Genomic DNA, 17,075 nt, shown 5'->3' on the forward strand with positions numbered 1-17,075 from the left:
GCTTGCACAACTGAGGCAAGCAGCAGCAATGCTGAAGACTCCTGAGTTTTGCTTCAACAGTACCTCTATCTAATCAAAGCAAATCCTCTGTCTAACAAAAGTAACACCTCAAAGCAGGTTCTAGCATGGACTTCACCATGAGCTACCCAGCAGCAGTACAACATCCACAGTGCCTAAATATTTATCCTCTCTGAGGTAACAGGGAGTCACAAAGCCTCCCACGCAGTATCTCTCCTCTACAAAGCAGGAACTATTCTTGTGCTGCAGTCACTAACGCTTTTGAAAACTAACAGTTCACTGAGGCTGGGGTCTAGTTACTTTTGAATCAAAGCACATCCCAGGTACTGTGTGAGAATGTGAAATGCTGGTTACAGCCACATTCCCAACAACTTGAATGAACTGCCGCACCACTCAGTCTACCCTCTTTCTAACACTGCACACAAAGCTTCAGTGCCTTCTGCAGCTCTTTCCCCAGGGACCATCTGATCAGCCCGTAGATGACAAAAAGCTATTGCATAATTTTGCTTTTAATTTGATCCTTTTGGTGAACATCAAGACACTGGCAAGCAAGAAATCTACTCGCATATCTTTGTTTCAGGGACATGATCCTCTTCTGTTGTTGTACTGACCAGACTCCTATTACCCTGGTTCCAGTGGAAATTCTGTTTTGCTATCTTCGCTGAAGATACTTTTGAAGGCAGATAGCAGAGCATTCTAGAATATAAATTGTTCCTTCATAAATGTACATTGGGAAACTGCTGGTCAAGAGTTGGGAAAAAAACCCCAACACATTCACTTTTGCAGATCAAAACATTTAGACTAAAGGATTAATGTGAAAAAATGAGTTATAAACTTCCAGTAACAAACAAATACTGCTACAAAGTGGTTATTTCTGTTGCCTAGAGGTGGTCTCAGACATCTTCCCTAAGAAATTATAAGCGGCTGTTCTTGTCAATGTGAAGTCATTTCTGGAATCATACTTATGTATTCTGAAACTTTAAAAACTATATTAAAAATCTGATAAAGACATTGAACTATGCTAGCTATATCCTTATGATTTTAGGAGTTTCTAGTGTTTTGGGTTTGGAATTTTTTTTTATTTTGGGTTGTGGGCTTTTTTAAAACTTTGAATCCCTCATAGTATTCACAACAAATTCAGCTTGATTTTAATGCTTCTGCAGTGACTACTGCAAAGCTTCTTAACTTTTACACTATAATGCAGTCAATGTATTTATAGTTCTTGAAAATGTCACATGGCAATGTTATGCCAGGGACAGCACATCTCAGAGACTCCTTAATATGTCTGCATTGTTGTATTCTATTTGTAGAGGCATTTTTGTCAGCGGCAATGAAGAAACAGAGCTGCTGCTGCAGCTCTTTCAATAACATTCAAGCTTATAGTTGACCCGAGGGGCTCACATTATGACATCCATATTTAATTTAACAATAAATCATATTTTCATGGACTACAGTATTGCATTATAACTTCACTGTTTTATGTTCATGGGAATGCAGCAAAAGCAGGCTTGTACGTATCTACAACAGACTAAATGGTTAGTTCATGAGAGCAAGGTCAAAGTGTATAGTGATGACAATATATAAAAGGTTTTATTACAACTTTTACAAGTCTGAGGGAAAAAAAGCAAAAATGTCCAGAAAGGACTGCATTTAACTTAAGGTACATTTTTAAAAAATCCTCTTAACTATACCACTTTGCTTACTGTCAGTTTTAGTTTTGGTCTGCTTGCCATTACAGTCAGCATTCTATATACCTTGTTTTCTCTTCTGCTTTATTCAAGCATATTTAAGCAGAAAGTTCACATCATCTGAATCTTAAGCTTTACCCATCCCTCTCTTAATAATTTCTCCTATTTGTCCTGCATTTCTTACTGTTGACCTTCTAGCTGAGTCCAAATTAAATGTTCATATGTTTTCTATTTACTCGCAAATCTACTCCTGCTTGTTCACATTTATTCTTGCTCATCTCCCTCTTATTTGTCTCTGCGCATATCACATCACATCATCCTCAACTTCTTTACTTTCTATTCCTACTGACTTCAGCTCTCTTTCTGGTGCCTGATTGTTGCAGCCCTCTGCAACCTAAAATTCATTTAATTCATTCTTTCCTCCCCATCAGCATTATTAATAATCTTCTAGCAACCAGATTATGGAATAACTTCATTGCTCTTCTCCATCAGCTGCCTCTGTTCTGGCAATAGTTTACCCACTATTGGCACTGCTCTCCTCCATAGACTCTATGAAACTCTATTATCTGTTTTAGAAGGTTCCACTTTTTAAAACTAAGTAGTTTCAATTACCTTTTTATTGGCAGCCTTGATCTTTGGTCTAGATGTCATCCTTAACATACATTACATAACATTAAGGAAGAACAACCACAGTAAAAAGCATTTCACTACTCTGATCCATGTTCTCTTTTTACCTCTCATCCAGATTTCTGTTAGTCTTCTCTTCATGCATTGTATCTAAATTAGATTTTCAGTTCCTTGGGGTAAGTAGACATCATTTTCATTTATCTGTAAAGCACCATGCGTGCTTATGGCTCTGTAGAGATGCTAAATATGTATATCCACATTTATTACAATATTGATGCTTTTATCTATTCATATAGTGCAGAAGCAACATGGCAGCAGTTGTACCCATTTAAAAACTATTTCCCATCTATAATAGCTATAATGTGATATATTTATAGTAGCTGCATGCTGTTCACTCCATTTCCTAGTTCTTATTTACACTGCTTTTTCTGGTCTTATTAACTAACTAACTTAAAAATAAAAATCTCAATTTTCTCTGGCAGCATCAAAATATTTTTCTAAAAATAAAGCATAGGGGTAACATACAGTGGTTTTGTTATTTATCCATACTGTGTGATCATAGTCTTCATGAGTGAAGATTGCTGTACAAACTCAGGACTGCTCCTGCCCTCCAAATTCTTGTAAATTAGATAGTCCTGCTGACAGTAAAAATTTTAGGAATTTTGGACACCAGCATTCTTGCTACCTAGTTTGAGAGGCATTGAGGTATATGATTTTCAGTGTACTAGAGCACAGCTCTTTCTAAAACATAAGATCTTGAAAAGGGAAACTCATTATTTTGAAAATTTTGGCTGACAAAATTAACATAATCAGTGCAAGCATATATTCTAAAAGCTAGGAGGTTTTTTTTTAGTGTAAAATGATAAAATGAGGATACTATCAATCCAATTACAACATATTAAATTGTTTCTATTAACAAGTACAGTAACAGGCTGTAGATATGCTCTCCTTTGTAGTCAAGCACATTTATTTCTTGGTTAGACAAAAAAGTAAGCAGGCATGACCAAATCCCACAGCAGAATCCACACAAGCCCCTGTCATGACCCAAAGCTTATTGCATGAATGAGCCTGTATGAATAATTCCAAAAGTTAGCTCAAAACCCAAGGAATTATTGTAGAGAGACACTGCATGCAGAGCAATTAAACTGTTCTGCTTCACATAATACTTAATAAATGGTTAAGTATTTAAGCATTGAAAAAAGTGAACCTCTTCAAATATCCTGTTTTGCAGGATATCTGAGCTGAAAACTTGAAACAGGTTGCTCATTTGTGGGTCAGTACATACAGAGTGGCCTTAACAAGCTGTTTACTCAGAGTAGCAGGAGAGAAGTTACGTGGCAATAACGTTACTGGCATTTCTTCAGAGTGCCTTAGAGCAGACGGATTTAACATTTATATTATCTTTGCATAGAGGGACCTGTTTCAACCAGTGTTCCACCATGCTTTTACTGAATAAAATGATAAACATCAATCCAATTTAATGTCAAATTGCATAGATGACTAAACCTGTGTAAAGTTGCTGGGATTACAGTCAGAACACATACATGTTTAAAAGTTTTGCTGGACTGACCAAATGGCAAAGGTTCATTTTACCCAACTCTTGATGTCTCCTATATAAGCATCTACCTCAGAGCTAGTCCCCTTCATTTCCTTACTATGTGTGAAGAGAATTGTGTGAACATATACACTAAGGTGTGATTCATCAGACCTACCCTAAATGTTTACTTCAGGATAAGTCATTGTACATTGTAAAACAACTAGATGTGGTAAATTAATCCCATTTCATTGAACAGTGGGAATCAAATGTTTATTCATTTCTTTATGTCTTCAGGTGAAGTAAAATCCAGATATCCTGCCTACAGCCTTATAAGTCAACAAAACTCCTTGATAAAATTGCCGTCCAATGCCAACTGTTACTCTCCAGACGTGGCTTGGGGCCAGACGTGGCAGCTCAAGATGTGATCTCTGCTCTCCAAAGGCACCTAGAAGACTGCCTGCCTGCTTCAGATAGAAGCAGGCATGAAGATGGAAAAAATGGCTACAAAAACTATTGAAATATGACTTACATTCATGATTATGATCACTTGGAACAAATATAACAGGGACGCTATCTGTTATCTAAATGGACTGGCATTTTAAAATACTTGATACATTGTGAGAAGATCTATCTCCTGTAAATTGCCTCAGAGAATACTACCAACAGAAGGAAGATAAGGAAGAAATTTCCAGAAGACTGGAAACTGAATCAGCTTTGTTTCTATCAAAACTAATGGTACAGCATGTTTCAAACAAAAAGAGCTTCACCAGTGCCGAACAGTGGCCATCCTGACATAAAGGCAGAAGCTGAGCTATAATGACTTAATGGCCCTGTACAGGAAAGAATTATTACATGGACATCATTGCGTGGGGGAGGTTGCATTGTGTAAGGATGTTACGAGATGCAATGGTCAGGTTTTCAGGTGCATCCTTCACAATGAGAAGTATGAACAATAAGCACTTTTGAAGATCAATATGGTTGCTTTCCTCAACAAAAGACTATGGCCTTACAAAACTGAGTTCAGAAATAATGTATGTATAGAGCACCTTTTCATCTGTTTCCACCTCAGGATGGGGGAGCAGGATTAAAACTACTTGCTTTCCTTTGAGGTGAACCTTTTTTTTTGCCAAATCATCATCACTTTACTTTGATTTACATGAGTCTTAGCTTCAAGAATCATTGGTCATCGTTGAATGCAAATGAGCACCAAGTAAAATTATATTGAGTTTGCACAACTATCTTTCATCATTTTAAGTGGTACCTTTTAAAATTTCCTGTAAAATCAGCCTGAAATACTCCCATCATTGATTGTCATCAAGTAGAGCAGGGTCACTTTGGGAAAACCCGTTCTCAGTTATGTAAATTATAGCTTATATGTATCCTAGAATAAGAGAGCAGAAGTTTTATCCAGAACAGATGTAAGAAAGCCCATAATATCAGATGCATTACCCTCTATCTTTTCTAAGCTACAAACTAAAACTAGTTTCCATCAAATTGCACTGACCCTATTAACTTAATTTTCCATGAGCTGACCTTTTATGACTAACAATGGAAAAGCAAAACTGTGCAAATATCCATGAAGACAGTGAAATGACTTATTTTAATGAGAAGACTAAAATATCTTTCCTGCATTAGCATCTGCTTATTATCACTGCTCCTTAACCCCTTGGTACTGGCAGTCACCACATGTCCCATTGCCAGGAGTAGGTGCATGCCAGGAAAGCCTTACTGCTGGCACCAGAAAGATCATTTCTGGAGTTCAAAAGATGATGTAACACTGGTGTGTCATTTCAAACTGTAAAATAGCTATCAAGTACAAAGGCAATAGGAAAACACTAAGGCTTCTACTCTTTATAGCCAGCATGCAAAAATTAAATTAAGAAACCCAAGGTGACTTGTTTATTTATATCCTGTACAATTTCTTATGCCATCCAGATGGGCTCCTCAAAAACCAACAGATCAGCAGTACTACTCATTGGATTCTCACATCCCCTTATTGGCCAGCTAACACAGGTAAAATGGTCCTATAATCCTTAGGTCATTCCTTGACATAACACAGAAGTCAGTGTAAATCCCACGGTACTATAGCCAGCCATAAACTCTCAGTTGTAACAGGCCAAGAAGGATCCATTACTTGCTCAGCTTCACAGTCCGTTGAAACACTTAGTCTCTTGCCTGCATTTACTTGCTCTTAAGTTTAACAGTTCAAAGCAAAGAAGTCAGCAGCACCCATGACCATATTTTTTTCCTCTTTGGTGAACTCTAGAAGTCTTGATGATAAGTAACCCTGCTTTGAATGCATTGCAGCAATGGGGGACTTCATGATGGCCAGATATTCATAATCAATAAATATTGTCCTGATGAACCCATCTAAGGTAAAGGACAGGTATGCTGTAGCCACTTTTTGATCTGCTACAGAATTCACAGAGGTTCTACCAATCTAAGTTCAGAGCTATAGACTCAAGTCCACGTTATTTTATCCAAATATCTTCTTGTAACTGTGTCAGGCTTTAGCATGAGCTTTTATTATATTACAAGCTGCCTTGCAAGCTCTGGTACCAATGCTGGGGCTATACCTTTTTCACAACCACCTATAGCAACAACATAAGGCTCATTAATAGTGATCACTCAGCCTTCAAATGTTCTGAAGCAATACTCTGCATGAATATCAAAGGTTGCAATAATCTTTTCAGATCTCCAGCCTCCTTCACCTTCTAAGAACTGAGGTAAGTCGAAGGGATACAGGGAGCAGGATGCCATTTCCCCAGTTATTTATGATTTTGCTGTAATAACTGACTCCTGAAAATATTAAAAGAAACAAAAAAGGGTTAACTTAACTACTTTATTACATTTTAACACATGAGGAAGCCTCACTGCACATTTTCTCTGTTATGAGATGCAAATATTTCCTCTCAACTGCATGCTGACTACTGTTACAAGACCCCAGAGTTGGCAAAAATGCTCAGCACACAAAATCTTCCAACCAGGCACATAAAATGAAATGAGGATGCAAATTTTCAAAATACATCAGTGGACAGCGCTTCCCCAGGAGAAAAATAATTCTGATGGGTGCTGGTCACATGAAGATATAATCCTTTCATTTAAATGCCTGAATGGCAGCCTGGCTGCATGTACAAGATGCAAGCATGTTGGAAAAGCCTGACACTTGACAGCCTTACAGGTAGATTTGTTCTAATGAAAGCATTTCCTTACTTGAGAACTGTGTAATTTAAAAAGTTTAGTGTCACACTCAGCAAGGTAACTAAGTTGATCTTTTATGTTTTGAAGTTGGTTAACTGGGTGAGCTGTTTCCTCTAGACTGTTCCATTCTCCATCACTGCCTGTGCCAGCATAAGACAGACAAGATACCACCAATTCATTCAATACTTTGCAACGGTGTGAATTCAACAGCTCCCTCATTAGATCTATATGGCATTTAAGTTCTACTAGACATTTAGCTGTACTAGATTTTAGATGGAGTTTAGGGCACTGGTCTCTTTAGCCACCAACTTGAAGGACTCGGCAATAACTTATCCAAGAAACCCTCTTCCTATTATGCTACCACGACTGCAGGCTGCTCTGTCCCTCTAACTGCAAGAAGGAATTAGCTCACCTCTCCAAAAGCTCATGACTTCCAACCTTTCTTGTCCCCCCTTGGTAAGACAGAGATCAACTTTAATTTCCTGGATGGGTTGTTAAAGCTGGCCAGTACTAGGGATGTATATCTAGAGGTTAAGGAATTCACTTTTTGTTAAGATTTAGCAGTGGCTGACATGAATATGTCTCCTAAAGGACTATTTTTATGCTTCTGAGAGGTCACTGCAAGTTTAAATATCAGGATACCTTAAGCTCTCATATAGGCATTTTTAATTTTGCTTTTGTTCTGAACACAGCTACATTGCTTGTAAGCCTTTTGAAAACACTAGATATTGCAGAACGCATCATAAGCCCTAGTTCAAAGAGTATCAATTAGCTTGCTCTTTTACTTGAACTATCTGGTTTAGTGTAGTAATTGGAAAAGGCCAACGGCGGCCTTGAATTATTATTTGTTAAGCTAAGAGGCTGCAGCCAGGAATAGGTTTCCATCATGCTGGTGGAATGTAGCAGTCAGTCAGCCTTTGCTTCAGAGACTTGGGCTAAATATACCAAAATGTTTAAGAACCTTAGAAAGCTAAAATTCATAAAAAATTTCATGGGCCTTAGACTACCACATATCCCAATATATGTGCTTATGAAATGTCATGCTGGTTTTGGCTGGGTTGGAGTTAATTTTTTCCACAGTAGCTAATATGGGTCTATGTTTCAAATTTGCGCTGAAAACAGTTTTGATAACACAGAGATGTTTCGTTACTGCTGAGCAGCGCTGACCCAGAGCCGAGGCCGTGTCTGCCCCTCACCCCCCAGCAGCGAGCAGGCTGGGGGGCACCAGCAGCTGGGAGGGGGCACGGCCGGGACAGCTGACCCCGGCTGGCCAAAGGGACATTCCGTACCGTATGGCGCCATGCTCAGCGGGTAGAGCTGGGGAAGGAGGAGGAAGGGGGCACGTTGGGTGTGATGGCGTTTGCCTTCCCCAGTCACGGTTACCCGTGCTGGAGCCCTGCCCTCCTGGGGGTGGCTGTGCCTGCCCGCCGGTGGGGAGGGGGAATGAATCCCTTGGTTTGCTTCGGTTGTGTGCGTGGCTTTTGCTTTACCTGTTAAACTGTCTTCATCTCAACCCACAAGTTCTCTCACTTTTACTTTTCTGATTCTCTCCCCCATCCCACCAGCAAGCAAGTGGCTGTGCGGTGTTTAGTTGCTGGCTGGGGTTAAACCACAACAGATGTCTACCCCAAGGCCTTGTTGGACTGAAACCCAGAACAGAGGAAGGTCTAAAGAAGTTGAAAACACAGCAGAAAGGAGGAGGAGGAGGAAGACTAAGTTACAAATGTTAATAAAACATATGCTTAGGAGGTTATGGATGGTTTAGATTATTATTGTTAAGAGTTTCTGAACCAGAGATTCTGTTTAATCCAAAGCAGAAAGCTTTTTCATTATTAAATATGTCTATACTATATTGTACTATACATTCCCTGATATTTTCAGGCAGAGCTTACTGTGTATTGATATTTAAAAATGCCAACACAGAACCCCATAATATCTTCTTAAAAGGACAGTATTGGACTTCAAATTATCCTAATTTCAAATCACTGCTCATAAGAAATTCCATCAAATGGCTTTTTAAAGCAACATTTACTGCAGCAATCAATGATGAACCCCAGATTTAGACAGTGCCTTCTCCTAAACAGACAGGTGCATACACATCCTGCAGCACAGCAAGACTCAGTAAGTTTGTTCACAAAGTAATTCACAATAAATCTCACATGTAGTTTCCTTTTCCTTCCGAATGCAGCACCAGGAAATTAAATTAAATTCTGAGGAGATAAGTGCCTGTGCCTGAGAATGCACCCATGTAAAAAAGGAAGGAATACACCAGAATTCTAAATTTTGAAAGGCAAATTCTTGCAATTTGCAAGAGCAATTAGGAGAAAATACAGTTTGTTACCATTTCTTTTGAACAGAGACCTATTTGACTTCAGTGGTACTGGGTGTGTTTTAACTGGTGGGACCACAAGGTTTACTGCATAAGCTTAAACTGGGAAAAAATAAATCCTTTGCTGGTACAGAATCCTGTTCTACCATATTGAGAGTAATGCTTGCCCAGAAGACACTAGCATTCCTCATTCTAATTTTCAGATTATAAATTACTTAGCACAGTTTCTAAGATTCAAGTGCAACCAGTTATCATTCATTTTTTACATCTCAATTAAACACCAATATTGGAAAAGATTTATGCTTTGTATTAGAAAATGGAAAGAAATAGAACTACATCCCTGAAAAATGTAAATGTGAAGTCAAATTTCCAGATTGTCTCATACCTTCCAGAGCAGTCCAATTCAGTTTCTATGGCTGTGGGTCAGCTAGAAGCAGAAATACAGAAGAAAATGTTCTTGTGGGTCAGCTAGAAGCAGAAATACAGAAGAAAATGTTCTTTTGAGAACGTGTGGAGACAGCCCAACATTTTGGGATTCCAGAATTAAGAGGCATTTTGTCACTAGAAAGTGAAGGGTTCTCTTCTCCTTTCTGCTGTCTTCTCTCCCCATCCTGATTCCCCACCTTCATGCTGAAGCGAGGCACATCACCCCCCCAGCCTCAACCCCCCCATGAGTGCTGCTTCTGCCTCCCTCCACACTGATACCTAGTGTTTATCAGCTAACTTGTTCTGCTCAGGGCGCATTCTAGGGTAAAAATAGTAGTACAAAAATACTCTAAACCCAAAGTTGGTGTCATTTTTAACCGAAAACCTGACACGTCTTAGGAACGATACCCCTACAGCATTGCTGCTTTAAAAGACCCTACCCCCACAGAGTTAGAAGGGTTTTAAAGGTTTTCAAATGTCCTATGTCTTAGGTGTGAAATTGGTAGTGAATCAGTTGGTGTGAATGATATTATTTGAAAGGACATTGCTCTAAGCTTTCTAATTCTTCACATGCTCTTTGTAAAAATGTTTATATAGAAGATGATGGCCTTTCCATGCTATGCAGTTACAATTGCTTCAACAGATCACTGCACAAGAGAAGTGAACTCCTGCCTAATGAAAGCTGGCCTACTTGGAGTTCCTCCAATGCCCTTTCGTTAAATGTAAAGTTCATAATATTAATCAGGCAACTGCTTATACTGGGGATCAAGTGAACATTTTCTGAAATTACAGCTGAGTTTTGTCAAAATGTTAGCTTTCCTTACCAAGTGCATTTGGAATGTCTGTTTGCTGTCTCCCATGCTGATGTCTAAATAACAAAGCTCATTCAGTAGGCAGCTCTGTGGGGTTGTACACTGCCCAAAGCCCCAGCTGAAGGAATATCAGTACAGGAAAGAAACCACAAGGACTCAGCCAAATTTAAATTCAACACACCACAAAAAGAGTTCCTAGGGAAGGGTAAGCTGTGCCAGTGAAAGTGGGCCACATATTGTAAATTTTAGTGGCAAAGGAAAGGCTTCCATTCAAGCCTCTCTGGGATGCTGGCACGGTTTCTTCAGTCATGCTCTGCAGGGGAAAATGGCTGGTTGGTCTGTTTACAGCAGATTCACCAGCCCCCCTTTTTGAATTCTTGAAACAAAGGCTCCTCCACTCTCTGGTGAAAGCAGTAATCTGCAGGATGCAGAGGACAGTCTGCTGTCTATTGAACAGCCAAACTCTACATGACCAAAATTCTGCAGAAAAATATTGCTTCTGCTGGTATCTTCCTAGTACAGATCAGGATAACCTGAAGAGCATTTTCTAAGAAATCCTCTCCCTTTGTAGCCTTCCATCTTTGCAATCTTCAAACCAGGGGAGGAAAAGAATTGCCAAGGCAAACACTGCCCTAGAAGTGTAAAGATACAGTTCTTCTTGGTAGAACTGTGATTCAGGAGAGTAGGAGGTGGAATTAAGATTCAGAGGTTCATCCAAATCTACTTTGCTTTTTTTCTCCTCAGAACATTATCCTCCCAGCCAACTACTTTGATTCTCCCACCCTTTCTGGTTCAGCTTCAGCTGCTTTTATTCTTCATGATTCTCTTTATTTCTTCCTTCTTCCATTTCCTGCCTTCTGCAGGCAAAGCTGCCATTTCCTATCTTTTCCAAATGAGTGACCTTAATCTTTCCCCCAGTCCATACCAACGGAATTAAAATAAACAAATCAGAAGAGTAACAAATTTTATGTCTGACTTCCGGCAATCTGACCAGCCCGATTATGTGCTGTATCCCTTTTCACTTCCACACTGTTTGCTAAGACTGTGAAAGCTCTTCAAAGTCTTGTGTTTGTCACAGAACTAAGCAGAGTTCCTAGCTGAGTCTGAAGAATCCTCTCTAAATGGCTAAAGAAAATATCTGGGAAATGTCCCTCAGTGCAAAATAGTCGATGCAAAGTTCAGTACATCAGAGTATACTGATAAGCTATCTAAACACATTTGCCAAATAAGATACTCGTCTATTGCAAGCCATCCAAAAATATTCTCATGGCTAGGATCCCTGTAAATATAAACATTCTGATGAAGCAAAATTATATAGAGTTACAATTAAAAAAACTGGAGTAAGCAAAAAGATACATAGGAAATGTATCCCAAAAGAATGTGCTATCCAAGGGGATCTAGAATATTAATTAGTAAGTTGTTGCAAACCTATAAAAAATCATCCCATAATTACTCTGAAAAAAGTTGCAATTTCAAAGCTACACTGCAGAATAGCATACTGGATTAATTATGCCAGACTGCAGCAATAACCTTGAATTAAAGCTGCAACCTTCTATTTTTAAGAAACAATTGCCTTTCTGGTTGATGAAACCTGTCGTCCCATCAGGTAACAGACGTGACCAGGAAAGAGAAAAGCGATAATGAGTCAATCCAAGCTGTTTGATACATTTCAAATCTTCCTCCCACAGAGTGTAGCTGCCACAAGCTACATCACCAGTCTGGTTCATGAAAACTCGATCTCCTCCCTGATGGGTGAATGTGTCCCAGACATTAGGGCCCTTTCCATCTGCATTCCAGCCTTCTGCTTGAAAAACAAAACTTGGTCATTACACTTTTGACATCAAAAGACATATGTTGAATGTAAATATTTATCACAAAGTAGGCACAGAACCCTGAAAATACTATGAGCAAAATGAGCAGTATTCCCTCCCTGCTTCTTCTATAATTTAAAGTAACAAGGAAGTTTCAAGCATTAGTATGAATTTGCATTAGGCTTTGCATTTATTCATATTTTTGCTTGCTGCTAATTATTTGAAAATCCCGTTTTAAAAAGCATTCAGAGTTCTGACACTCTTCATACTTCCTTAGCCAAAAATCAGATGTTTGCAACTCTTGAGATATTACAGGTTTTCACAAAGGGTACTTTCTAATGCAACCTCCATCCATAAATGTAAAAGATCAGTCCATATCAAAGAAAGCCTTTAGGGTATGAGAAATACATCCAACAAATAGGCACTTATGGCTTTCTGGATGTCCTTTGAAAATCCTGACAGTCTGTTAAAAAGAAAGGAATGCCATTATGAGCCATGGCCCTAGGCATACACAAGCTGAATTAATAACACAGCTCTGCAAAACTTCTGCTTTTTGCTTAGCCAAACGTTCACAGAAATGTATTTTGAATACTCAAAACCCCTGCACCATTTTCTACACTTCCATAGTTTTGGGAAATTTATTTGCAATTTAAAAATTGAGATGGACGGATTACCTTTAAAATACTCAAAATTTAACTGTTGTTTGAGATTACACAGTATTAACATCACCCAGTATTAGAAAACAAATAAATGCACCTTTCTTCATCACAAGCTGCTTTGTCTTTCCAGAGCAATGTTGTAGCTGAGGCAAACATTTCATTTTAATGTGGAGAGTTCTGTAAACTTACACCCCTGCAAAGTGTGATTTTACCATAGCATTACGGATAACCCCAAAATCGCCAACTTCATTTACCAGCAAGGTTTTTCAGAGTCCCAGTGAATGTTCTGTTCCAGGGTTACACTTTAAAAACTAAAATGACATTGTATGTTAAAATCATGTATAAATTAAATATCAGTTGGGTTATAAGATTAATAACTATATAATAGCTACATATCAATCCTCAATAAAAGTGTTTTAATAATCAATTAGTACCATAGAAATTAGAGATGGAGGAGAACTATTAGGAGGTCATTGAGTCCATCCCCTGCCAACGCAAGATTGCTCCCTTAAGTATATTCAGTACTTAATACACATCTGTCTTATTAAATCTAAGTTTAATGCAAGGTTAAGCATATTGAAGACACTTAATTTAAAGCATTACTAAAATCTGTAATATCACTTCTATAACCTAGCCTTTCAAAGATCGTTGTCACATTTCATGTTCTTTACAGAATTTTATTGCAGCACACGAACACCAATACATCTACATTTGGTTGTTCAGTAAATTAAACTCTTATAAGGGACAACCTTCAAAGCAGGTCAGATTTTAGATCCAGACAGTTTGATTTTCTCTTAGTCTCAGATTTTGTCACAGACTTTGTGCTCCGCCTGTATGTTCCTCAGAAAAATACAGTACTGAAAGTTTTCTATATCCTGCTTCTGATTTCAAGTATGCCTGCTGAAACAGTCATTTTAGAGGAGTGCAGGAAACAACAAATAACAGTAATTCTTTGGTGGTACCTAGAATTTAGAAGCCTTTAAGAGCAGGCTTCCTTCACCATATTGATATGATATAGCTCTTTTTTCCGTACAGTGGGAGTGAAGGGAAGCCAAGAGCTGCCATAATGGGTAGCTAACACACCTTCATTTAAGAATCAGCAGCTAGAGCAGATGCTGAACGATTTCTTTTTTGTCTGCCTTCCTCCAGCAAAGGAGGTGGGAGGGGGGAGGAGAAGCATTAGATTTTCAGCAGAGTATGGCAGTGCTAGTCCAGCGGTCATTAGCCACTCACTGTAAAGCCCTGACTGGGTCTGTAGCAAACAGACCCACTTACAAGCATTCCTCATGCACTCTGAAGAGCCTCTCCATACAGTGTAGAGTATCTGAGCTAGCTAAATAAAGAGTGTAGGAAGCAATCTAGCCAAAGCAGCAGAAAGCTGCACATACGCTAACATATCCTGCTGAGCCACAATTAGTCTACACAGAGCTCTGCTCTGCTTAAATGAACCAAGCTTGCACCTCTAAGCTTGCTGAGGAACCTCCGCACTGCACAGCACTTCATAGCGCAGACACACCCACAGCGTTAGCGAGGTTTGGGGCCAGTAAAGAACAGTGATGAGGAACTCATCTTACATTTTGAACACATACGTGAGACAGGCACCAAATCATCACATAACATGTCACCAAATGATTAATATAAATTATGATGAAACATGATGCATGTTCCCCGTTCTCTGCAAATATTACAATGGAATAAGATAGAATTTTTCCATTTAAGTGAAGCTAGTGAAGCAGGAATATTACTCACCAGAGTATTTAAGTTTTCATGTACTTTTCCAAGTTAGCTTTTCTTCTAATTCAGCTGTGCTTTCACCTTTTAGACTGAGATTTTCTTGGCCTGGTCTCTGCCCAAAAGGTGAAATTTTGTTTGAATTAATGCAGTTCAACTATTTGGCATATGAAAGAAGTGAAGAAAACCACTTTTACCATTATGAGAATTTTTTGAAACTTTTCCCTCTCTCTCAAAAAAAAAAAAAAAAAAAAAAAAAAAAAAATCAAGCAGAGAGTTGAAATTTAGCAGAGAGTTGAAATTTAGCATAGAAATGGCCCTCAGTAAGAAGAAGTGCTTTTGAGTGTTCTGGTGCAAATTGATTTTGATTTGACTGAGTCATGAACCTTTGAAATCTGCACTTTGAGCATGCAGAGTACAATTGGTATGATTTTTTAGCACTTTGAAATATACAGAGTGGAGAATGTTGTGCTGTGCATAAATACATAGCTGACAGTAAAAAATAAAGTAGCCTGTCAGCCCTTGCCTCATCCACTGTGTATCTTGTGATATGTGCAGCAACTGAGTTTGGACTCTACAAGAACTATTGCTTCAATCATGCTGCCTCTAAGTCGGAAGCTGCACAGCTTCCAAAGCTTTCAGAAGGAGGAATTCCCTGTTGAGTTTCTTACTTCTGTGGGAAAAGGGTCATTTGAGTAGTGTCTAGACCACATTATAGATTTTTTTTTTAACATTTCTCCCACTCAGAAGCCTTAGGAAAGCTCATTAAAAATACATTAAGAGAACATTAAAGTTGCACATCTAGCCACTCAAAAGGCAAGAAATTATAATGTCATTCTATATGCACACACAATTCACATTTTAAAAATCAGTTAGTAGAGCTATGCGCATTGCAGGATTCGAGTTAGAATCTGGCCCAGAATATTGATTCCCCAGGAACAGCGAGCTGTTCAGTCTATTAGGTGAAGCTAACTGAGCTTGTTAAAAGGTACCAAGCATGGGCAAGTACTCTCGCTTTCAGCAATAACCAAGAACTAAAGGCTACATCCTCAAAGACAATTTTAGATCTACAACTCCCATTTAGGTACTGAAATCAATGGGAGTTAAGTGCCTGTATGCTGCAGGGTATAATATGGGAAAATCAGATCTATATGTATTTTAAAGGTCTCTAAACACGTTTATGAAGGGATAAAGTTGGGGGGAGTTACGGTTACAGCTGTCCCTGTACCTTAAAGGTTTACATTCACTAATCTGCCACATATTTTCATATCGTGCTGGGCAAATCACTTTATCAGTACCTCCATTAAGTGGGAAACATGATGCATATAGCTGGGGGAGGGTCTCCACAAACCCAACTGTGAATCTCTCGGTTGACCATTTTTCATATTCTTTGGAGATGAACTCCTAACTGAGGACCGATTGTGAATATCAACGTCTGATGAGGTAGTTCTGGAATAGCTGATAGTAATCTACTTAAATTAGGTCTAGGGAAAGGAAATACTCAAGAACTATTTGGAAAATTACTTAAATCTGTGGGTTTTTTTTTCTCCCGCTCTCAACAGCTAGTGAAAGGTTCCTCTTTCACTTCAATTACCTAGCCATATTTTTGAGCTTTGAAACATCTTTTACCCTCTTCTTACTGCTCAGACCAGAACTGATGTTTAAACATAAGTGCTACATGGATTTGCATCAGATGTAGCATCTACATAACAAGGCAGAGATCAAACACTCTCCTTCCTGGATACAGAGTTTTCATTCACTTAAAACTTCCTTAACGCTTTGGCAGCTAAAAGTTGACACCTTCAATTTGATATGCTGCTGTGGCTGCACCCCAAGCAAATCCAACTGGAAAAGCAATATCCTCTGGCACCGCTGCAGGGGACAGGCGAATACACAGCATTACGCGATGTTGTGGAGATGTGGGCTTCATTTGCAGACACCACTTTCTGGCTCAATCACTCTTCCACATGTTACAAGCAGATTCTATAGCGAAGACAAAAATAAACCCTGTGCAGCTTCACAGACTGAGGGGCAAGCTGTGCACTTTGCATATCTCAGGATTAAAGTGGGGAGATTCAGTCAGCTGACAGCGAAAGTGGAAAAGGCAGCAGTGGAAAAGCCTGGGGTGGTCATGGTAAAATGGCTCCACCTACTAAAAGCGTTAGTACACAGAACAGATCCCTGTTCCCCTTCGCTTCTCTCTCACCTCCTGCCTCCCAGCCAAAGGGCTTTGTTG

The 17,075-nt window shown here is 39.0% G+C and overlaps 1 protein-coding gene across 1 annotated transcript; it reads right to left on the reverse strand.

Moving 5' to 3' along the window:
- Window positions 1–5,120: 5,120 nt before the first annotated feature.
- Window positions 5,121–16,739, reverse strand: LOC121082670 (cytosolic beta-glucosidase-like). Its single transcript, XM_040582340.1, is given in 6 exon segments — window positions 5,121–5,239; window positions 6,073–6,282; window positions 6,447–6,619; window positions 6,621–6,669; window positions 12,212–12,439; window positions 16,640–16,739. Coding segments are annotated over 6 exon segments (879 nt in total).
- Window positions 16,740–17,075: the final 336 nt, after the last annotated feature.

Source organism: Falco naumanni, chromosome 1 (genome assembly GCF_017639655.2).
Source record: "Falco naumanni isolate bFalNau1 chromosome 1, bFalNau1.pat, whole genome shotgun sequence".
NCBI lineage: Eukaryota > Metazoa > Chordata > Aves > Falconiformes > Falconidae > Falco > Falco naumanni.